Consider the following 25,936-nt stretch of genomic DNA (forward strand, 5'->3'; position numbering starts at 1 on the left):
TTCAAAGACCTCTCATCAGGTTTGTCCAGGGGTGTTCATGGTCCGGTTTGACTCGGTCACTACAAGAAAAAATATATTTGGCAACAATTTTTTTTTTGTTGTCATTGATTGATTATTGTTGCAAAAAGTACTTTTGGGAACAAAAAAAAAATTATTGCATAGACTTTTCCCAACGGCTGTTATTGCAACAACTTTTTTTGTTGTTGCCAAAAGTACTTTTTGCAACAATAATCAATACTATGGCAACAAAATTAAATTCTTTGGCAACAAAAAAGTTCATTTGCCAACAATAAAACTAAGTTGTTGCCATTTCTATACTTTCTTGTAGTGCGTTTTGGTTAAAACCAAACAAACCAATTAAATCGGGTTTTTTGATATTCAAACCAAACCAAACCATTATAGTATAAATTCAATCGGTTTCGGTTTTGTCGGGTTGGTTAGGATTTTGCGATTTTTAAGGAAGTATTTTATAATGCAAAGAAATTGATACAAGGTGCAAAAAGTGAAAATGAGATACAACAACTATGGTGAAAACAATATCACATTCCCTATCATTTTTCTTTAAGGACTTCTTTTTTTGTTTAAAGACTTCAAGTTACGCACAAAGGTTTTGTTGTTAACCTTGAATTACTAGATAGTCATGAACTAGATATGACCCCAGGCTTGAGGGACTACAAATTCCAGATTGGATCAAATATTTAAACCTACTCCTACACTTATCCATTTTGTTTTATTCCCTCTCCCAGCAGCAGAGACATAACCGAAAATACAAGCAAATACTACACAAATTTGTCTCATCATCTCTTTGTAAGACAAAAAAAAAAAAAAAAACTCTTAGCTTCATTCCCCTAAGAAAGTGGGAGAAACGGAATAAGAACACCACCCAAGAAAATGGGCTAGACAATATTTTAAATATATATATATATATATATATATATATATATATATATATAACACAATATTTTTAATATGTATGTATTTATCGGTTTGATTCGGTTCTTTTTTTTTTTTTTTTTTTTTTTTTTTTGTGTAACACCAAACCAAACCAAATGCTAATCGGTTTTTCAAAATTTAAAACCAAATCAAAGCAAACCGAGTCGGTTTTCGGTTCATTACGTCGGTTTGACTCGGTTTACTTGTTCAGATCGATTTTTCGGTCTTATTTGAACACCCCTAGGTTTGTCTCTATCACACATCCCTCCCTTGTGGTTTACCTACAATATTTTTATTTTCTCGTAACATAACTAATTAAAGTGGTAAAATTTACATAATGTTGCAGAATTAATCTTTGTGTCATTAACTGTAAGTATTATATTTTGTAACATAGTTTTTTTATGCTACTAATAAAACTACGTGCATTGTTCAATTGATAAAATGGTTGGAAATAAACTCCTTTTTTCTCACATTTTGAACTTTAAGAACTAAAAGGGTCGACTTAAATTTTTCTCAAACACATCACAGTTAATGTTACACGGATCTATATTTACCTAAAGCATACTTTATCTTTAAAAATGTGATAGAAAAGTGCTCTTCAGAAATTTCTTTCAACATACTATTATATAGAGTTTTTTTTTTTTTTTTTTCCTGCTTTCATGTTTTAAATAAACACAATGAGATAAATAATAAGATGATGTTGAAACTGTGAAAATTAAAAAAATTAGAGGCCTTTGCTATCATCCTCACAATTTGAATAAATTTATTTAGATATTGATATGCGTTCTTTAATATGATATTATTATTTAGTATACAATTCATGTCTACTTGGCATAAAAACTTAGTCGAGTTTGTCAAGTCAAATTTTTTTGATGACCTTAAGAAAGAATGTTTACAAAATTTATTAAGCAAAATAATATATGATAACAAACAAATTAGTTGAGAAAATTAAAATAAGAGAGGAAACCATAATACTATAAACCACAAAGGAAGTAAGTATTACATGACCAAAATTGAGGGGATGTTTATGTAAATCTCTTTTATCTTTTTGTTATAATGACTTTGTGGGAAAACCAATCTAACTTATGTGACTTTGTAAGAGAAAAAATCATAAATTGAGTGATTTTATTGATAGAAAACTAAGTTAAGCGACTTTGTCAGAGAAAATCCATAAGTTGAGTGATTTTATTGATACAAAACTAACTTAAGTGACCTTACTAGATAATTCGACATACTTGAGTAACCTTTTGAGAAATTTATACATACTTGAGTAACCTTTTGAGAAATTTACTCTCATATATACCACGTAATACAAGTATTACATAATTTATGAAAAGTGATCATTTCAGTCTTTCATATATACTACGTAAATGAAATAGTCCTTAATGTTAAGAACAAGTGATCATTTTAATCTTTCATATATAACACGTAGCACGTAACAGAAATAGTCCTTAATGTTTGAAAAAAGCTATAAGTTTAATCCTAAATCTTAAAAGTAACGGTGCAAGTTAAAAATCTGTTAAATTTAACCTGCAACTCGCGTGAAGGAAGCAAAAATTAACCTTTCCCTCCTACAAAAATGAGAATGTTTTCATATGTGATTAAGGACTATTTCTATTACATGGTACATATGAGGGACTAAAGTAATATTTTTTCATACATTAAGGACTACTTCTGTTAAATAGTATATATAAAGGACTAAAATGATCACTTTTTTCCAGACATTAAGGACTATTTCTATAACATGATATATATGAAGGACTAAAATATTCCAACCTTCATACATTAACGACCATTTTGATATTCTCGCCTCATTTATTCATCCACATGGCCCAATCATAAGTAACCCGACTCATTTAGCTTTTGAAAAATGTTTTCTTGTATGAGGAAAACTTTCTGAGTAATAATCTTAGTGGGTCTTAGATTGAGGGTTATCCCAAAACAACTAGTACCAATTTGAGTTCACCAATGGTAGAGTCAACATAGTAAGCTAAACACCATCTAGTTCAGCAATTAACAGACTTTAAATGAAAATAACTCAAGAGTTATAAGTAGTCTATATAATAACTTAAGAATTTAGGAAAACTCGATGGCTATAATTCGAATTTCTTGTTGAGTTCTTTATAGAAATGAAGTTCCCGAAATTAGAAATACATCAAGATCCCAGATTCGAGAACACCAATTGATCTCGCAGTAAACTTTTGAGTTTAAAACTCAACTCAATAAGTTCTGATGATCATTCAGTTTAGCTTCTTCATCCTTTGATAATGGTGATACATTGTATCAAAAGTAAAAAAGAAGAGAGATTGAGTCTAGACGTAGGAGTTAGACTTAATCACCACTGCACGAAAAAACAACTTACAAAGAGCTTACAGAGAACCCTTACAACCCAAGGGGACTAGACTAAGATCCACATTGGATCCCAACCAGTATAAAAGCATCTGGTGTCACTTTACTTTCAGCAATTACTTTATGTATTACTTAAGTTTTCATTACTGCTTATTTTAACAGTCGACTACTAAACATAGTCAGTCAACTAGAAAAAACAAAAAGAGTTCAGTTCACCCCCCTGCACTGTTAGATACTGGGTAACTCTGTTCACCAAAAGTTGTTTGTTTAAGATCGGTATCAAATCTAGGCTCAACTCAAATTCTTCATCCTTTAATAAATGGTGGATTCTTAGAAACCAACCCTAATAATTACCGAACAAACAAATTGGAATGTGTCGGGTTATTTATGAATTATGTCTAATTATATCTCCATGGACTATCTCCATGGACCAATAAAGCTCCATATGTGTCATTTCATAATTTCATTAAAAGGAGGGAAATTTTTAAGAGTAAAGGACAATTGAGGTCCAATAGGTGAAAGGATGGGCGATATCAAGGGATAAGCCATAGAAACACACCTGAACACGGCGAAATTGTCAACTACATAACTAAACTATGCGAGAGTCCTATGACCCCCTTGATCTTATTTTTTCACCTATTGGACCCCAATTATTCTTTACTCGTAACAATGAAAGAAGGATGATGGGTATGAGAGAGGATGAGGGTCGAGTCGTTTGGGTCTGCAAAAATCAAAACATCATGACCCCCTTTTTTAATTTTGAATACGGAAAAGGGCCAAAATTACCCTTGAACTTTGGGAAATAGTTCATCCATATCCTTCGCTATACTATAGGGCCAATTATACCGTTACCATTATACTATAGGGTCAATTATACCCTTATGGTTAAATGGCTGCCACGTGGCATCATCCTAGACGTTCAGCCCATTTTTCCCCCAAATAATTTTTTACCCACCAATTTAACCCAACCCGACCCGACCCGGATATAATATTTTCCCCCAAAATTATACTGACCCAACCCGTATACTCCTAGCTTACAAACTAGCTTACAACCAGAAGAGGGGAATTCAAGATTAGGAGCAAGAGCTTTAACGATGATAAACGCCCACAGGTATCTTGAGTCACTTTAGTGAGTAATTTGCTATACTTGAAGACCATATAAGTTATTGACACTTCAAAACAGTAGTGCACAGAGTTGGTGAAATTGAGAAAACACCTATCTAAAGAATTACCATTTGCATTAATTTGCCTGGAGACTTTGAAGTATAGCACAGTTGACATTCTACTTTTGCAAGTTCATGCAACAACGGAGAGAATTTGAGTAGTTGATCGATTTGGGAGTCAATGAGACGAGACCAAAAGTACTCTAGGAAAATATGATATCTCGGTCCGTAAGCTAGTTTGTTAGCTAGAAGTATACGGGTTGGGTCCGTATAATTTTGGGGGAAAATATTATATCCGGGTCGGGTTGGGTTAAATTGGTGGGTAAAAAATTATTTGGGGGAAAAATGGGCTGGACGTCTAGGATGATGCCACGTGGCAGCCGTTTAACCATAAGGGTATAATTGACCCCATAGTATAACGGTAAGGGTATAATTGGCCCAATAGTATAACGAAGGGTATGGATGAACTATTTCCCAAAGTTCAGGGGTAATTTTGGCCCTTTTCCATTTTGAATAAGAGGGTTTTTGCACATACTTTATTTTAACTTCTTTTTTTGTTAGGTAATTAGTGAAGGGGTAAATACGAAAAAATAAATTTTAGAGGGTAAATAATACTCCCTCTGTCCCAATTTATGTGACACTTTTCATTTCTCGAGATTCAAGCTGCATGAACTTTGACCAACATTTTAAGATGTATATTTTCACCAAATTGATATGAGAAAAGTTGCAAATTATAGTAGCATTTTTCATGTAGTTTTCTAATATATAAATTTTAATCTTAAAATATTAAGTTAATATAATCCAATTTAGTGATGATATAACCCAGGCCATCCAAAAGAAAGGAAGTTTCAAATATCTTGGGTCTATTATACAAGGAAATTGGGATATTGACGATGATGTCTTATATCGTATTATTGCAGGGTGGATGAAATGGAGGCTCGCTTCAAGAGTGCTGTGTGATAAGAAGGTGCCACCAATACTTAAAGGCAGGTTCTACAAAGTGGTTGTGAGACCGACTTTGTTGTATGGGGCAGAGTGTTGGGCAGTCAAGAACTCTCACGTCCAAAAGATGAAAGTTGTGGAAATGAGAATGTTGCGATGGATGTGTGGGCACACCAGGAGAGATAAGATTAGGAATGAAGATATCCGGATAAGGTGGGAGTGGCATCAGTGGAGGATAAGATGCGGGAAGCGAGGCTGAGATGGTTTGGGCATGTAAGGAGGAGAGACACAGATACCCCAGTGCGGAGGGGTGAGAGGTTAGCTATGAACGGTTTCAGAAAAGGTAGAGGTAGGACGAAGAAGTATTGGGGAGAGGTGCTTAGACAGGACATGGCACAGTTCCAGCTTACCGAGGACATGACCTTAGATAGGAGGTTATGGAGGACTCAGATTAGGGTAGAAGGCTAGTAGGTCGTCCCACGTATCCCTTCATACAAGTAGTCACAGTTTTGATCCATAGTCCATTGTCCTTTGAGTCTTGCCACTATATGTTGTTTCTTGTACTTTGATTATCTTATTTATCTGTGATAGCTACTGCTTCTTTTTCTCAAACTGTTTTATCATGACTTTTTCACTTTCGTTAGTTTCATTCTCATTTTGCTTTGAACTGCTTGTGCTTATCTGACCTTTTTTCGCCATGTTTTCTCTTGAGCAGAAGCTCTTTCAGAAACAGCCTCCATATCTTCCGAGATAGGTGTCACGACCCGACTAGGGGCCATGCCGGGTACCCGGAGCTGACTACCAAGCACCACTCATTACACTAACCATCATGCTCATTCTAGACACAAATAATCTCCAAGGTAATACATAAATATACATAAGCCCTCATGGCTGCAAAAAGGATATACAAAAATATACATTGATGTATCCATAAGACATCAACTACCCACGCATCCGTATCTACGAGCCTACTATGAGAGTATCTTGTGACATAAGGACGGACAGACCCCCGTCATACCCAAATATATACATAAAATAATATGACCATAAGTAGCACCTCACCAGTAGTGGAGTGCTCCCCGTGAACTGGCCGATAAGGTGAGCTCCTACGGTGCCGCACCGTCTCTTGTCTACCACATGGGCATGAACACGGTGTCCAAAAGAAAAGGACATCGATGAAAAGTGTACTGAGTATGTAAGGCATGAATAATACTAACATAATAAAGAAATGATGAAACATGAGGCGGAGACATAACCTGCTTAGCTTTTAAAGGAAAACACATGTTATTCATATCAACTATACCATCACCGTTAACCCGCGTCCGGGTAACTATCATACGCCACCCACTAGTGGTGTCATGTCCAGCCATTGATCCAGGCACGGTGTTATCTTAAGCCGCCCGCCTTAGCGGTGTCATGCCCGGCCATCTAGGCGCGGTGTAATCATAAGTCGCCCTACTTAACGGTGTCATGCCCGACTATCTAGGCATGGTGTAATCTCATCATTATATGCTTATCATAAAGCATGCATTAAAATCAATTAAACGCTATAACTCTACCGGGGTGACATAAGGTCGAGAACCCCCGATTTCCATTATGGAGTAGTCATGATCATCATGCCTCACCTTGGAGGAACTAGCATTATAAGGTGAGTACAACAACAATGAGCAACATCAAGGAATCATATAAGGATCATTGGCTTCGTAAGACTATCGTATCATAAGCTTTAGAATCTCTAGACTTAGACTCATCATAATCATTTTCATATTCACAACGTATCTCTTATCTTTGTTTCATGAAAAGCCCTTAATAATCATAGACTCATAGTTTTCGGAATATAAGAAAGTCATGAAAAGATAAAGGAAGTCATATTATAGAAATCATGCCTTAGAAAAAGAAGGGCCTAGCCTTACATACCTTTACGTCTCTCCAACTTTATCAATTAAACTCTTTTCTCCAAGGTTCACGATTCTACCTTCAAGAGAATTAGTACTAAGATTAGATAATTGGAACATACTTAGGCTTAAGCTAAATCTAACGAAAATTGGTGCATCTCTTTGTTTCTACAACTTCCTCCATATGCTATAACAACTCCCAACATCAATAACAACATTCATAATATCATAATCAATAACTTTGTCAAGTTCGACATTATTCAATTCCCACAATTCCTTACCAAAATGATTCATGACCATAGGGTATAACATCGTATTCGTTCTCATATAATACCTCTTTAACATCATTTGTATCATTTACAACAAGATTTCACTCATAACCTCAAGAATCATGATCCATGTCAAACTGCTATTCAAGAATACCACTATTCTTATATTTGTAACTCATTTTTTACTTTCTTCCATAATCCAAGTCTTTCAACCCTTCAATATTTTAAATAACATGAAATGATCATAAAACTCACATTTGATTGTGTAGAAATGGGTTTTGGATGGAAATGTTTCACTTGAAGAAAACCCTAGCTCCATTTCCAAAGAAATTCTTAACTTCTAGCAATCCTAAAGAGCTTCCTTGCACTTGATTTCCTTGGATTAATGATGTTGATCTTTGATTTGCCTTGGATTTATGTAAATGGAGTGTGGAGAAGGTTCTAGAGGTGTGGAGAGGGTTTTTGGGAGTATTTAGGGTCTGTTGGTGATGAAAAATGGGAAAAAACGAAGTGGGCCAAATATATATGTGACTTGGAACTTTTCCACCACACCAACTCACATGGACATACGGTTCGTATGTCATACTTACGGTCCGTATGTCGACCGTATGTTGGCCAAAATTACGCACAACTCTCGATGTTGTTTACGCCTCTCGGCATAATTACGTACGGTCCGTATGTCACTTTTACGGTCCGTATGTTGGTAGTATCTCTCTCGCCCAGTCAACAAACTTTCACGAAAAGTACTTTCTTCGATTATCTTAGCCTCGGAACCTTTAGGGTACATGCTTAATGATTGTCAAAAGTCTTTCTTTAACCTGATAGGGGTATCATAGCCTCTTTGGACTTACATTAGTTTGCTTACGACGTAATCGACGTGGAAATTCTCAAGGTGTGACAATAGGGGTAAGGTCTGCGTACAGTTTACCCTCTCCAGACCCCACAGTGTGGGATTTCACTGGGTATGTTGTTGTTGTTGTATAATCCAATTTAGCTTCAAAGTTTAGTCAATTGACTTTTGAAAAGCGAAAAGTGCCACATAACTTGGGACGGAGGGAGTATGAAAAATAAGTTCAAGGGATTATATGACTCTCACATAGTTTAAGTGTGTAGTTGACTAGTTTAAGTGTGTGTTTACGCCTTATCCCGATTTTAATCCAAATGTTAACATTAAACACAATTCTATATTGCGGTCCAATAAATAAAAAAATAAAAAATTTAAGTCATTTTCAATAAGTTAGGGACATTTTTTTAATTTTATGTTTTCCAAATCATCATAAATCATAAATAAAAGTAGGATCCGGAGTAATATAGATATTTTACATTGGGACTAAAGTGACACAAAGCGTCACTCTTGGGACCAAATAAGCTATTGATGCGGTGCCAAAATCCAAAATTTAAGAACCTAAAATTCCAATTTTCTCCCCATAAGCACTGATCATTAACCACTTAGACCCGGTCGGAATCCATACAGTGAAGACAAAGTTCGATATGTGTTGCTCTCTGTGAGTTATTTCCCCGCATTTTCTATTCAGTGTTAATGAATTTAGTGATTTACACCTTGTTTTGAGGCTTGTTACATATCGTTTCATAATATATCATATTATATTGTATTTTATTGTATTGTATTGTTTTGATAATACAAGGTTTGGATAGATTGTATTGTTTCGTGTTGTGACATAATGTCATATATCTTATGTCACAAATCAACAACTTGAAGGATAAACCTACAAGAAAAGTAGGGTACGGATAGACCTATTATAAAAAGGTAAGATAAAGGATAAAATAGGATTACTAAATAATAAGCAAAGAGAAGATGAGAAAAAAAAAATTAAGGTGACGACGCGATCACACCAAATCGGTCATTACATAAAATGAGATTTTTCGTTGTTACATACGATGGATTTAACGATATGATACAATACAGTACGTAACAACCATCCAAACAAGTTGTTAGGATAAACCTAACAAGAATTTTTTTTTCCGTGTTGTGACATAATATCATAAATCTTATGTCACAAGTCGACAACTTGAAGGATAAACCTACAAGAAAGTAGGGTACGGATAGAGCTATTATAAAAAGGTAAGATAAAGGATAAAATAGGATTACTAAATAATAAGCAAAGAGAAGATGACAAAAAAAAAAATTAAGGTGACGACGCGATCACACCAAATCGATCGTTACATAAAATGAGATTTTTCGTCGTTACATACGATGGATTTAACGATATGATACAATACAATACGTAACAACCATCCAAACAAGTTGTTAGGAACTTAGGGGGTCGTTTGGTTCATGGACAAATAGCATGTTTGCCCAAGCTTATGAGAAGCCAAATGAGCTTATTTTAGAAAATTAAGGTGTTTGGCCTAGCTTTTTGGAAAACAATAAGTGTTTTTGAGCGGTTGCAGAAGCTATAAGTGCTTTTGAGCAGCAGTAGAAGTTTTTCAGAAGCTAAAAAAAGTACTCCCTCCTATCTATAATTTATGTGACACTCTTTTCTTTTTTAGTCAGTCTCAAAAAGATACATTTCTATATTTAGTAATAATTTAACTTTAAATTTACCATTTTATCCTTAATGAAATGATTTATAGCCACACAAGCATCTATGACTTATTTTGGACCACAAGTTTCAAAAGTTTTCCTTTTCTTCCTAAACTCCGTGCCCAGCCAAACACCCTCACATAAATTGGGATAGAGGGAGTAGTTTTTCTTCATAAGTACTTTTTAAACATTGGCCAAACACAAAATACTGTTCTAATATTGGCAAAAGTGTTTTTCAAATTGATTAGCCAAGTACAAACTGCTACACTCAAAAAATGCGTTTTTAAAAAGCACTTCTCACGTAAAACACTTTTTAAAATAAGCTGATTTTGAAAGTTTGGCTAAACAAGCTAAAAATTATGCTTGGAGCTGATGAGCTCACACCAAGTTTTGTAGTTAGCATTTGAACCTAGGATCTGCAGGTAGTTTTACACCCTTGCCTCAACCACTAGGCCATCTCTTGTGCCAAATATAGAAGATTCATAAATCCAGCCCACTTATTTTAGAACTGAGATGAAGTTGATTTACTATTGATTAATAGGTTTGATCTTGACCTAGGGCATTGAAATGAAATATTCTGTCTTCAGAAACTTTAGTTCCTGATGTATGTTTTCAATTTGGTTTGTTATTGTTAGTGATGGAAAACTGCCCGCAAAGGTCAAGGGAATGGAAGAATGACTAATAACATCTGCAATGGCAACTTATTGAATATTCCTTCACCAATGGAAAAGAAAAGAAAGCCAGGTGTTTCAATACTGTTTTTGTTGTTTAGTCTGTGACTTTCCATGCAAAGCATTAATTTTAGTGTGATTTAGTTTGTATATTATTAGATACAGGTGCTTATGTTTACCAGCTTTGTTAGACTCTCTCGTTTGTATAAAGATGAATTCTTTGGATGTTTTGCAATATAAATAGTACCATGCATCATAAATCAGGACTATATAAATAGTACCATGCATTGTAAATCAGGACTATCTTTTCAGACTTTTACAGAGACAAGTGAGATCTGATGCTAAATTGTACGGGACTTCGTTGCTTCAATGTTTTGATTGGGAGTTTACAAGTGTGTAGAGCAAAGTAACTAAAAGGATGAAATAAAAAGTAAAGACTTGATTAGGCGGAGTATTTGTACAATTCCAACCAGAGGCGAATACAACACTTCTGAAAGGATAAGTAATTTTCTTCATCCATCTTGTTATAATTCATCTGGGCATCCTTCTTTTCTTTTATTCGGATCAACTTAATAGGCTTTTTTATTTTATTTGCAAATATGAAAATGACATCTCAAAAATCAAGAAACGAATATAATTAGCATCTTAAACAAGGTATCACACTCATTAACACTCATTAACAACATAAGTAAAATCAACATTTTCACCAAGGGACTTGCATCTCTTATGTATATTAAAAAATGAATTTGCACAAGTAAAATAACATCTTCAATAAGGGAATTACACCAATCAAAATAAGAAAAATAATAAAAAAAACTCCCCCATAAATAAATGTAGAATTAGATAAACTACAAGTTCTCAAAAATAAATTATAAATTTCATGTTTTTTCTAAGGCTTCAGTCCAACATCAAATTTTCAGAAAAAAAATATTCTTACAAAATTTCCATCACAATTTAAGTAGTAAAGTGATTTAAATTGAACTTAACAATTATAGAATAGCATAATTTTTTATAATACACTCCCTCCTTCTATTTTTATTTGTCCATTATACTAAAAATATATGTTCACTTTTACTTGTAAGTTATATAGTTTGAAAAACCGAGGCATAATTTACCATTTTATACCTTTTTTTACCCTTATTATTAAGTACTCCAATTCATTTCTCATTTTATTTATTGCTTATTAAGAGTGTCTAAAGTCAAATATAGACAAGTAAACATAGACGGAGGGACTAATAAACAAAAGAAATTATTAAAAAAAAAAATTGATCTCAATCCAAAATTCTCATTGAGACCTAAATTTTTCGATTTAAATACTCACAGATTTGAGATTAAGAGAAATTCTTAATTTAAGGGATTTTGAAATTTCTATTTGTGTGTTCTCGTTAGAGATCACAGATAAAATAATAGAATAGAGGAAAAATGATATAAATAATAAAAACATAAATAGAAAATTGGGAGGGCCGAAAAGAAATTAATGGTACAAAGGAAGTAAAAAGAACTGTTAAAACCAGCACCCTTGGAAAATGTTGATATTTAAACTTGTGTTAATAAAGACCTTTGTCTAATTTACGACCCATAGTTTGATCAAAAATTTTAACCTAATTTAAGCAAATTACAACATAAGTATATACAAAATTTATTAATCGAGGGGGTCCCATGCCACCCCACCCTAAAGGGTGGCTCCGTCCTGATTCCAACACTTCTGAAAGGATAAGTAAGTTAGCTATCCTTTATTATAATTCATCTGGGCATCCTTTCCCAGCTGCTCATATTTCAATCATAGATGTCTCTTCGATGATACTCTTATGGTCCACATTACTTTTGGTGGTTCTAGAAAATACTGCCTTAGTTGTTTTTAGTATTCGATGTCTAACATCAGATACTAGCTCCTTAAAACTGCCGATTAAGTTTTCTGGAAGATCAACATCTTTTGTTAGCTTATATCGATTTTAATTTACAAATTGCCTATTTATGTGTTAACGATAAAGAAAGTGTGTACACTTGGCTAAGAGCAGTATGCACACCGCTTATCGCTCTGTTTTGCTTAGAAATGCTGATGCTTTTGATTATATTTGGCTTCAGTCCAACATCAAATTTTCAGATTAGCGTGAAACATATAGTAAGATGTTTGTGTAAAATATTCTTTCGAGACATTGTTATGAGGCTCCATTTACTTTATGTTGACTGCACACAGTGATATTTTCTGTAGGGCACTAATTGTTAGACTTGATCTGAATTCGGTAATGACGTAATTAGAGGCTTGCTTTACCCTGTCTAATCTGTTGCCGAGATAAAACTGTAGAAGTGTTGCAATTCCTGGGAGCGTAACATTTAGGAAGAAATGTCTTTAAAAATAAGCTTTTTCTTTCCGTTAACAATCGGTAATTCAGATCAAATTATTTAAAGCTAAGATTTAAAATCGTTAGCTTAATTAGTTCTGACGTTTTACAACTCTCTTCCCAAACTATTGATGGACATCAAGACACCTAAACTATCTAAATGGGTTTTATTACGCCTATCTGGACCCGAGTGAGTAGTCACTCAAGTCCACCGTAAAAATAAGGCTTATGTGGCCTCCATGTGTAAAATATTAATGCCACATACATTTTCATCCTATGTGTCCTCCACAGAAAATTATTTTGAAAAAAATTTAAAACTGATTTTTTTTTAAAAAATAGAAACAATGAAATATTTATTTTAAATCTAGAATATTTGATTTAAAAAAAAAAAAAAACTACAGTTTAATTAAAATATACGTAAAAAAATGGATTTTTTTTTTTTTTTTTTTTTATAAAAAATGAAAACTTGATATTTTTTTAAAAGTGTCCTAAAAAATCCAGATTTTCATGATTCTTTTAAGACACTTCTTTAAAAAAGAACTGGAAAAACTGATTTTTTTTAAAAATGTAGAAAACCCATTTTTTTTTTAAAAATAATCCCTGAAAATTAGATTAGTTTTTAAATCTAGAAAAAAATTATCGAGATTCCACTTTATTCTTAAAAAAATCAATATCCCATTTTTTAAAAAAGTTCGTGTTTTTAACCAAAAATTCAATTTTTCTGATTATTTTTTAGAAAAATGAGTTTATTTAGTTTTCCTCATTGTTAAAAAGTCCAAGTTTTTAAATTAAAAAAAATAAATTTTCCCTTTTTTTTTTTTTTTTAAAATAACGGGTCTCTCAGTTTTCAAGATTTAAGAAGTTCCAGATTTTTTAATAAAAAATTCAGTCCAGATTTATTTTTTAAAAAAATGGGTTTTCCACATTTTAAAAAAAATTAGTTTTTTCTGATTTTAAAAATTTATACTTTTTTTATGAATTTTCCAAAATTGATTTTTCTTTTTTTTTTAAAAAAGCTGACGTGGCACTTTTGTCACGCTCCGTCAAATGACTACACTTGCTGTGCCACGTGGCAGCTCTAGGATGAATTAAAACCCATTTTGCCAAGTTTAGGGGTGTCTTGAAGTGTAGTAATAGTTTGGTATAATTTGAATAAAGTTGCATTGAATCTTTTTAGTTTTAGTCACTCCTGTTTCCAATTATTTAATGTACTGTCCTGCTTGTTGTTCATATCCAGTTCTTTTTTGTTCCAAAGTTTCTTTTCCAAATCTCTTAATGCTTCCCATTTCTATTTCCACCCCTCCATTTCTATGTAACAAATTTCCTACTAGTATTATCATAATATGAAGCTTTCCCATTTTTTGGAACTTCTTATAAAAGGAAAGAATATTTTCACCTGCATCCTAATGTGTGTGGCAAATTTCCACTTTTAGAATGTTTGAAGAAGTTTCAGAGCACTTCTGCGGTGCAACTTATAAGTTCTAAGACATCAAGCTTACTTAACAATTTATAGTTCTGATCAAAAAGCTTATGTTATATATCTGCCATAATTATATTAAAGTTACGTCACTGTAACTGGTCCCAACACCCTGATGTGAAAAAATAGTCATGCTTTGTAGTGTTTTAAAACATAGAAGTTTATGTAATTTAGCATTCTGGTGTAATTTGACTGATGCATTCAATGTTGAAAAAGTGATTGAGTTCATTAGCAGCTTACAGAAGATTGAGACATTGTAATCTATGCATAGCTGTTTTTTACTTTCTTGGATGAAGTACCGTTAGCTTAGATCATCCTGATGTACTGTCTCGTTCCATACAATAATTGAATGTACATGATGTTGCCTTTTAGGTTATCTTGTATGCGTGGAATTGGTTATTTTCTGCACAAATGAAATAGGTACCACAAAGTAAACTATGATATTTTTGGACTTGGAGTTACTATGGTCTGTTCAGTACTGTATATACTTAATTACTTGCAGCCTATGATGCCCATATCTGGATTTGAAACATAGATGGGCCTAAGTTTGTTTTGAAAAGAGCTGGGCTTTTACATACTCAGTGGCTGGATAATGAAACATCAGTAGTTTGAAGGCACAAGCGGCCGCTTAAGCTTGCTGGATTTATGCCACTTTGCCTAATGTCTAGAAGAACCATTTCAATATACTTTTTACCAGTTACTTTGAGTGGGTAGAGGATGTATGTGTCTCAGAGTTGGTATTGTCAAAGGCGTGCTTGAATTGTGCTTAAGCCCTGAAGCGAGGTGCTAAACATGTTGAGCATTTCTCCTCGCTTACTTGGCGCTTTGATGTCACTTGCCAATGAGCGTAATCATAAAGATGCGTCATTAAACAATTGATATTTATATTTCACTTTATCGTAATTGTTTTCAATTTCTTCGTCCATACATGTGTTATTCGTACTTATAATTATTTATCTTGGACTGCACATATATTTGTATTCTTTCTCCATTTGCGCCTTTCTTCATTGAAGAAGATTTGCGCTTAAAGCCCCAACTAACCTTGAGTTATGTTGCGCTTATTGCTTTTGATAGCACTGCACAGCGTATTGGGAGTTCAGAAGTAGTTTTGCCTGAAAACCCAGTTGAAGCTCGATATGCAGGAAATTGTCTTGAAAAATGATCTGGGATATTCTTTGGAGGTGTTCTTAGTAAAGGACCAGTGAATGAGTGATAGGGGTCCATGATATTTGCAATTTGGTATGCTCCATTTATGTTGCAAGTCTCTTGAAGGACATTAAAAGAACATTGTGTTTCTTTTTGTCAAATGAACTAAACATTTAAAGGGGGTACCTGGATAGAGAGGATGCAGACAATGCTTTGCTAAAAAGTTGAAACAATTTACATATAGCTGACTATGCTGAAATATTCGCTTCTCCAGATGATGTATTGCATATATAACATGACAGATCTCTACACTGATAGGTGAATAACAATTCAAATTTATATTTTGTTATGTTACAAGTTTCTTTCACTCGGTGCTGTCCTCTATATTCCACTTCTCTGTTGTTTTTTACTATGAAATTGTTATTGTACAATCCTTTTTAAGTTGCCTTTTTTTACTATATGAACTCATTACAGCTGTATTAATTATAACTAATTTGAACTCGAACTTGGTTGAATTCCTGTCTGGATGCACGTTCTATCTTTATCACAGGCAGAATTGACCATCAATTCCCAATCACGAGATCTTGACATGTACTTCATCTACTTGACAATAACCTGCCACTTTCCTGTTTTCATTGAGTCTGATAATATTTCGTAATTTTGTGAACGCCACCCCCCTTCCCCTACTTTTGTTTGGTCTAATTGTTAAGCGAAGTTATGGTTGCACATTCATATTTGGAAAGATCAAAATCAGAAAAAAGGATTTCGAGATTCGAAGGATATAGAACAACTTCGATGCAGGAACAGAATAACAACTGTCATTTACGCTCTTGATCTGGTGGTAAAGAGCTTGAGTTAGGTACGTGTCACAGGTCCGGATTTTTCTGTAGATAAAAGTTAGGTATTTAAGTGGAATAAAGTACAGGGATGAATATAACTTTGCGTCACTTGTCCTTTACTGATTACTCCCTGCAGAATTCTTTTAGTTTACTGTCAGATGGTTTAGATCTTGGCTTTGGAGCAGTTAACGAGAAAAAGTCAATTCCAAGAACTATTTTGTTCTCTTTCTCTTTCTAGATCAAATGCCAATGCCAGCATGTGAATTTGGATACCAATCATATGGCAGAATAACTATTTGATCAGTTAATTTCTTTCGAAAAGGTCTTTTGGCCACAATGACTCAAATGAGGTAAATTCATATGATTATCTAGGACAAATTTAATAATTTATGCTTACTTAATGTCATTTCTATCTTTTTTTCTCAAAGTTTATCTTAATTTAAAATTGTACAGTAGAGGTTATGGTGATTTTTACTTAAGTGTGGCTAAATTTGGGTCAAATTGGTGTGGTCATTTAGCAACTCTCAATCGAAAAGGTCTTTTGGCCACACTTTCGAAATGACAATAGAGGTTATGGTGATTTTTACATAAGTGTGGCCAAATTTGGGTCAAATTGGTGTGGCCATTTAGCAACTCTCAATTTCTTTTACCCTGAAATCTAATACTCTCTCCGTCCATCTTTACTTATTCACTATACTAAAAATACATGTTCACTTTACTTGTCCAGTTTGGAAAACCAAAACAAAATTTATCCCTTAGTTTCTAATATACCCTTATTATTAACTATAATTATTTCCTAATGCATTTTTCAACATAGTCAGAAAAGACTGATAACTCCTTGACTTCATATATCTAATATGGTGTCCCACCAACAAATTGAATTTATATTCAAAGGGTTATATAATGAACTTATCATTTAATTATAATGATTTTTTAAGGGTGCGTCAAGTCAAACATAGACAAGTGAAAATATACTGAGAGAGTAATATATTGTACTTTTCTGATGTAGTTTCCATAATGTAAATTTTGATATTTGACTTAATACTGCAAATCATTAATTTGCAGATAACAGAATAGTATATCACTTTCCAGTTCATTTTTATACGCAAATGCCATTAAATTGCCACTGATTGCGCCATGTTGGATTGGACTTGATAGCTGTGGCTTTAATGTGTTACAATTTCTATGTCCTACTTGTTGGCGTAACCGCAAAGTGAACATGTTATAACCCTTTAATTTATTCTTTAGTTATTCTGGTAGCTCTCATGGTATTAGCTTGAACCGCGTTAAAACCATGCTTTTTTAAAACTCATTTTGGAATTGTTTTGCAGTGTTGTTGAAGTTATTTCTGGATCATCGATGTAAATGCATCAAAGTCCACGTTCCAGATGGGATAGCTAAAAAATCAATAAAAAAATATATCATATGATTGTGTCTACAATTATGGCACATGCAATTGGGAGGCTATTGTACAATTTATGAAGGGACACTACTTTACGTAGGCTTGAGATCTATCTAGGATGCTTCCGAACCTCGAACGTTACTTAAAAAATAGAACGTTCAAAGAAATGATCTTATGATCAGTCACAGATGAATAGAAGAAATGAACTTATAAATATCTTATGTGTTTTACCTATCTCCTCTGCTACTACTTTTTATCGATCTCACATGACAAAGACGTATAACTAAATTAATATTTTGTAAAGAGCCATAAAATTGATTTCCCAAACATGTCATGTTCTTCCTCTTGCAATTAAAGAAACTTAGACATTCTTTTCACTTGCATGTCTTTGTGCTTCGAATCATCAAGAAGAGAATGCCACTTATGCCTTCTCCATAATATTAAGTATTTGATGCATGTATTTCTATCACAAACTTCCTAATTTCCCAGTCTCAAATGGAGTGCTTGTACCCAAGGAGACAATCTGATCATGATCAATATGCCACAATGTTCTTTTAACTCTCATCGTCCCCACCACTAAAAGAAACAAAGTGCCTCCTTTAATTTAAATTCAAATCATAAACTAATTTTCCACTTTGTATGCTAAAATTAGTGACAAATGATGTGGATTATGATCCCCGCATCTCTTTAGGTGTTTTTGTTGGTTAGAGTTTATCTTAAATTAAATGATTTTTTCTTTTTATGTAAAAAATTCTCCCCCCACTCCTCGATTCCCTTTCTATTTGTAAGACTTGAACTTTTAGTCCACTTGTCCTATTATGGTACTAAAACTTGGCTAAAGTAAAGTAGTTGTGCAACGAACGAGCAATAAGACGTGCACTTTTAAGTATTTTATTTTAAGAGTTTAAGTTATATACATTGTCAGTATAAATTTTTTTCTATACCATTAGTCACTCGCAAGATATTCATAGGTAAGTCTCTTTAAAATGGTATGAGATTTATAATCTTGAAATAAGACATATTGTCTGTTACAAGTGCAACAAGTAAAGATGATTTAATATGTAGATAATTTAAAACTTTTCTTAAGCTGCAATTCAAGTTTAGACTATGACTTTTTTAATATCTTATTTAGGGGTACTTTGGAGTGGGAGGGGTACGTACCTGTGTGTGTCATGTGATTTGGCTGAATGTATATAAAGATAAACCCATTTTCATGTGATCTTCAGATACATCCAGCACGTGAATGGAATTATCAAATTCCTCTTTCAGGCTCTGACTCTTAATAGTACTACTATATATTAACATATTCTACCAACATCATATGCAATTAACTTTGAAAGGGAAGCATATACTCCGCATAAAACACCCTAATCCCACTATAGGAATTCGAAAGAGAGATTTATCATAAATTCGGGGGCCATTCTTGTATTAGTACTAAAGTTTGTATCTTTTATTTGGTTAATAAATTATTTATCAAATAAATATTAATTAAGTTTTATCAGGGAAGTGTGATAATAATATATTATATGGAAAAAAATAGAAATATTATTTAGTGAAAGAAAATATTATTGAATAATACACAGTAACACACATCACAATGAGAATGCAAATCAGATCTACACAGGGAAGACTTTTCAAGAAAATACGAATTTTAAAATCCTAGTTGCCATTCAAGTTGGTTTGGATTTGATATATAATTGTTGACTCAACTCTAAGCTTTGAGCTTTGGGAATTACCAATCACCATCAAGGAAAATGTTATTAGGGGTTTAATCACATGCACTCTCCAATCCCATGGCCATCACATAATCTGTATTCCCTATATATGTTCCAATATTTATGTTGATACACCTTTTTTTTTTAAGTCTATTTCAATACTTTAATTTTAGATTTTTTTATTTTATTCTTAATAAATGATTTATCCCCACATAAATATTTATATCTTGCTTAGACCATAAATTTCAAGTATTATTTTTTCTTAAATTTCACTCCAAAATCAAATACCGTCACATAAATTGGTTGAGAGAGATGATTAATTTGCAATATTAGCGCCACTTCTCCTGTGTTTTCTTTTAGGTAATGCGCCAAAGATACAAATCAAGCAGAAGAAAACAACAGGCATGTGAGGAAGCCACATGATTAGTGAACGAAGTCAAGATTTAGACGTTTGTGTATTAAGTTGAAACTATGAATTCTGAAATATAACTAACCTTAGTTAAATATCAATGTTAACATATGAAGTTATTATCATCAACGGGTGTGGCGGAATGGTAATTATTTCTTTATCCTTGATCAAATGTTTTGAGTTCGAGAGAATGGATTTTTTTTTTTTTTTTGATAGGGATTTAAAAGTTCTTTTATCCTTGATCAAATGTTTTGAGTTAAACGAGAGAAAAAAGATTTTTTTTATAGGGAATTTTTAAAGTCCTTCATTTTATCAATAAGTACTTATTTTAAAAAAGTATGTGTTTGCACGAAATTTAAAAAATAAGTCTTTTGAGGAATAGCGACGTTGTTTTCAAAAAAAAAAATAGCTTTTACCTAAAAGTACTTTTTTGAAAAGTACTTTTGAGAAAAATACACATATAAGCTTTTTTAAAAGGCTTGGCAAACACTAATTTAATTCTTTAAAAGATTTTGCAAATTAATTGACAAACATAAAAAAAATACTTTTTTGAGAAAAAAAGTACAAATAATTGTTTTTACCATATGATTTAGACTACTTAGTAATGTCTCATTTTCTAATTGATGTTTTCTTCTTAGGGTTAGGTTAATTTAATTTGGTATGAACACAAAATAATCTTTGTTTTCTTTCTAGACTAGATCCGCTATATACTCACCGACAAGTCCCAAGGGCCAACTGCTTTTTCTTTATTCTCTTTGCCACTTCTACTTCTCCATTTTAAAATTTAACACCTCTCAAAAATCTTTCCCACCCTTGATTTTTTTTACAGCTAAATGACTAACTGTAATTGAGGGCCACTTGCTCACTAGTTACCCACTTAACTTTTACTAGTTTGTGCACCACTTATAAATACACATGTGCCTTCATCTTCATGTTCACTTTAATTCCCTCCTACTCTTAACCCACTAGCAATATCATTTCCTTTCAAAAATCGAGGAATTTTTCCTGTAGAACTAAAACAGGAAAAAATGCCGCTAAAACAAGCGGTAGTAGTGTTTTTAGTGGCACTACTAGTTGTGAACGTAGTTGCAGAGAGTCCTTACAGATTCTTTGAATGGAATGTTACTTATGGCACCATTTGGCCTCTAGGTCTTCCTCAAGAGGTTGGTTTCTTTGATTACATGTTATTTCAAGTAATATGTGGAAAAAAATGTCCTTGTAATTATTTTGAGATTTTGCTTTGTTGGGTTTTTGTATTTGTGATGATCTTATAGTACTCAGCGTTTTTGTATGTATAGGGAATTCTTATCAATGGGCAATTCCCTGGTCCTGACATTGTATCTGTCACCAATGACAATGTTATTATCAATGTCTTCAACAATTTGGATGAGCCTTTTCTTCTTTCCTGGTAATTTGCCTCTTCAACTTTCTTTTTCTTTCCTTTCTCTGTTCCTCACTTGGCCGTGACATCACTAATGTCACGATGCCTGGCAAAAACATGAACATGAATTGCTATGTTTCAGTTGGGCTCCGTGAGACATTGATGTCAAAAAGTGACATTAACTTTATGCGCTACACACAAGTTAAGAGACTTTTTACGTCAAGTTAGTTAACTTAAGCTTGCTTATCTATTTATTTTTTTGACTAGTTTTGAGCCTATCAATCAACTTATTTTCCAATTACTTGCATAGATAACATTTAATCAAGAGTATTCTTTTGATTCCACATATAAAGGGTTCAGGATTTGAACTTGATGATTTCAATTTTTAAGTTTTGTTGTATTAAACACATTTTACTTTGAATTATAGGTTCAAATTTAATATTTGTTGAAATTCTAGTAACTTTTAAACATATTCTATGTCGAAAATAGTTCACTTAAACCCGTAGAATATTAACTACATCCGCCTCGGATCACATGATAGGAAAAGTTGAACAATACTTGAATCATTTCTAATTTGTGCAAGTCACATGGTTCCTCTTAGTCTGTTGTACGAATGTTTAAATGTGAAAAACTAGACAAGAGTAGGTAATCATGTGAAGGGCATGTGAACAACATAAGTAGAAGAGCCGAAGGCAAAATGTGTCGACATTTTCAGTATGCCCTTTTTAGTCCACAATATTTAGTTTTAAATTTAGATGATAGCACTATCAATGTCCCTCGACATATTTTTCCTCAATGATAGTTAATATATTATTAAATAAAAGCAAAGTAGAAGAGTAAATATAAATCTTATTTATCGAAGAATTCGGATATATAGATGTCACTCATTTCATTCTAGATCTATTAATGATAAGGACAAATATGAAATAATTTGCTAACAACACGTACATAAACAAATTAAAAGTACAACGCAGAGTAAAAATAAGCAATTTCGAATAATCAAAACATAAATTTAGGCATTTTCCCTTCATTTAATTTCTTTCTTTTTTTTTTTTTTTTTTTTTTCTTGTTTCGCTCATATTTTTGGAGAATACGTTTGATGCTTATGGCGTGGTTGACCAAACTTTTGAGAAGTCAAAAATACTTTTTCAAAAAATACTTATTTTAGAGAATTGAGGTGTTTGACCAAGCTTTTAGGAAAAAAATAAGTGTATTTCAAGAAGTAGCCGAAGCTGTTTTTTTAAAGGTAAAACTAGTAGCTTCTACCAAAAGCACTTTTAGAAACCTTGATCAAACACAAATCGGGAATTAACTCATTCCTTCCTTTCGGAGAATGAATCAATGCTTGAAGTTGGTTCGTCGGGCAAGGGACAGAATGATTTGCAAGGATTTCTTATCCTATGCTAGTTATTTTCTCTTTCTACCCCAAATACCTATTCTCTCATGATGACATTTACGATGGTAAAATTCAGGATTGAACAGTTTGTTGTTATAGTATTGACAAAAGTGTTTTTCAAATTGATTAGTCAAACATAACCTTACTTAATATGTTGTAAAATATGTATATAGGAATGGAATACAAAATAGGAGAAACTCATTCGAAGACGGAGTTTGGGGAACGACATGCCCGATACCACCGGGGAAGAATTTCACATACATTTTGCAAGTGAAGGATCAAATAGGGAGCTTCTACTATTTCCCTTCTACTGCTTTCCACAAAGCTGCTGGTGGTTTTGGAGGCTTCAGGATCCTCAGCAGGCCCGGCATTCCTGTTCCTTTCGATGAACCTGCTGGCGATCATACCGTCCTTATTGGAGATTGGTACAAGAGCAATCACACGGTACTATTACTTAACTTTTTTTGTTATATATAAACTGTTGAATCTTCTCGATATAAGGTAAAATTCTAGTGTAGTTGTAAAAGGTTCCAAATCGTTTCAGGTTAGTAGGTTCAAATTCTACGTGTGACGTTCTAGTATTTATTTGAATCCCCTTGTATGTATTCCAGCCTCCTGACCCTGTGTCCATACACTTTTATAATACTGGACTACCGGGGAAAAGTTTTAGTACAAATATTTTTGCACATTTTAGAGAAAATCGTTTGTGGAGAAAATCTTTGAATATTTGGAAAAACATTAACTAAACTACTTTACCAAATATTTTTTAGGACAAAGGTGAAAATAGGTCTCATGTTAAATGAGCTTATATACTTCAGATTAAAGAGTTGTTATTTTGAGATTGACTAACAAGAAAACTAGATGCTTAATTGTGGAAAATCTAATAGGTCATCAATAATATGAAATAGAACCTATAAACACCATGAGATTTATATTTGTTGATGATTTGTTCTAATACTTACTAGATTTAAACTTCCATCTATGCAGTACCTGAAATCAATTCTTGACAGAAACCACAAGTTGCCTTTTGTTGATGCCATTCATATCAATGGTCATGGGCCTCAAGGCCCTAATCGTGCTTCTTTCACAGTTGATCAAGGTAAAAACAACAGCATTTTTTATTATTATAACAAATCTGAAAAGACACATTTTACTCTTGACAAGTAGCTCATTCTGATAATCTAACAATGAGTATCTTTATGTATGAGTACAGGAAAAACTTATAGACTGAGGATATCCAATGTTGGATTGGAACATTCACTCAACTTCCGTATTGAAGGACACAAAATGACATTGGTGGAAGTAGAAGGGACACACACAATGCAAGAGACATATTCCTCTCTTGATGTTCATGTTGGACAAACCTACTCTGTCCTCATCACAGCTGACCAAGCTCCTAAGGATTACTACATTGTTGTTTCGAATCGTTTCTCGTCTATTCTCCTTACTACTACCGGTGTACTTCACTACAGCAACTCTAACCAGGAATTCACTGGCCCGCCCCCTGGTGGTCCAACCACTGAAATTGGTTGGTCTCTTAACCAGGCCCGTTCTATCAGGTAAGACAGTTGCACTTGATATTTGATCGTTTTTTATATCAAAACAATCATTTTTTAGTAAGTCGATCATATTGTATATGCTTCTAACTCGGTACTCATTTTTAGGACCAACTTGTCCGCAAGTGGACCAAGGCCAAACCCACAAGGATCATACCATTATGGTATGATCAACATGACTAGAACCATCAGGCTCGCAAACTCCGCTGGACAAGTCAATGGCAAACAGAGATATGCTATCAATAGTGTGTCCTTTGTGCCCACTGATACTCCCCTCAAGCTTGCTGACTACTTCAAGATTGGTGGATTCACCCCCGGAAACATTCCTGATGCCCCACCCGGCGGAGGAATTCACCTCGACACGTCTGTTTTGCAAACTGATTACAGGACATTCATTGAGATTGTATTCGAGAACAAGGAGGGAATCATGCAAAGTTGGCATCTTAACGGCTATGCCTTCTGGGTAGTAGGGTAAGTCTATGAAGAAAAAGGGCTTTTTCATTTTCGGAATCATACTAGCCCGCAAATGCATATGGTTTATATCTTAAGTATAAATATACATATAATATACACAATCAATGTATAGATTTTGTATATTTTGGCTAGCGCTCGTTAAAAAAAATTACACAAGTCGTTCCTAATGCTATGCAGTTGTATGTATTCATTCTTAATTCACTTCTATTGATATTGTTAATGCAGCATGGATGGAGGAAAATGGACTCCGGCTAGTAGGGACCAATACAATCTCCGCGATGCAGTTGCAAGAATCACAACTCAGGTTAGATTGAAAGAACGGAGGAACAAATTTTGATGTTACTTTGTTCCAACACTAATGAAAACAAAAATTAACACGAGAAAAATGTTGGAAAATGCAGGTGTATCCCAAGTCATGGACAGCAATATACATTGCATTGGACAATGTGGGAATGTGGAACCTAAGGACCGAGTTTTGGGCACGACAGTATCTCGGACAGCAGTTATACATGAGGGTATTCACGACATCGACCTCTTGGCGCGACGAATATCCCATTCCAATTAATGCTCTTTTATGTGGCAAAGTGGCTGGTAGGCATAAAAGACCGCTCTAAGCTAAGCTGCAATACTCATGAAAATCATAGGCCAAAGTGAAAATTACGAGAAGAGTTTGACTTACATACGCAGCCTCAAAGAGCAAAGTTATTAGGATTGAAGTAATAGCTTATTACTGCTACTATTAGTTTACCACAAGCTAGTTTGAATGACCTTAACTCAAGGTCCCATTAATTTTTTCTTCGTTTCACAAAACATTGTATTCGGTTCTATCTTCATTGTTTTAATTGTCTTAAATAACGATAATTGCATTGATGTTTTCACATCAATGATCATATCTATGAGCACAAATTCATGCTTTCTTATGTTCTTTGTTTCCCTGCACCCTGCATTCTTTTTTACATTTACCACCTTTATTTTTATGACCAGAAGTTATGCTAACATATCGTTCACAGAGTTATTCGAGTCAGAAAATTG

General features: G+C 33.5%; 1 protein-coding gene across 1 annotated transcript; it reads left to right on the forward strand.

Annotated features, from left to right (window-relative positions):
• Nucleotides 1–20,847: 20,847 nt before the first annotated feature.
• Nucleotides 20,848–25,824, forward strand: LOC132040051 (L-ascorbate oxidase homolog). Its single transcript, XM_059430662.1, has 8 exons — nt 20,848–21,260; nt 21,396–21,505; nt 23,048–23,318; nt 23,862–23,973; nt 24,088–24,433; nt 24,539–24,901; nt 25,130–25,208; nt 25,306–25,824. Exons 1-8 carry the CDS (start codon nt 21,126–21,128, stop codon nt 25,516–25,518), a joined length of 1,629 nt encoding a protein of 542 aa, XP_059286645.1. The 5' UTR covers nt 20,848–21,125; the 3' UTR covers nt 25,519–25,824.
• Nucleotides 25,825–25,936: the final 112 nt, after the last annotated feature.

This window comes from Lycium ferocissimum, chromosome 12, assembly GCF_029784015.1.
Source record: "Lycium ferocissimum isolate CSIRO_LF1 chromosome 12, AGI_CSIRO_Lferr_CH_V1, whole genome shotgun sequence".
Taxonomy (NCBI): domain Eukaryota; kingdom Viridiplantae; phylum Streptophyta; class Magnoliopsida; order Solanales; family Solanaceae; genus Lycium; species Lycium ferocissimum.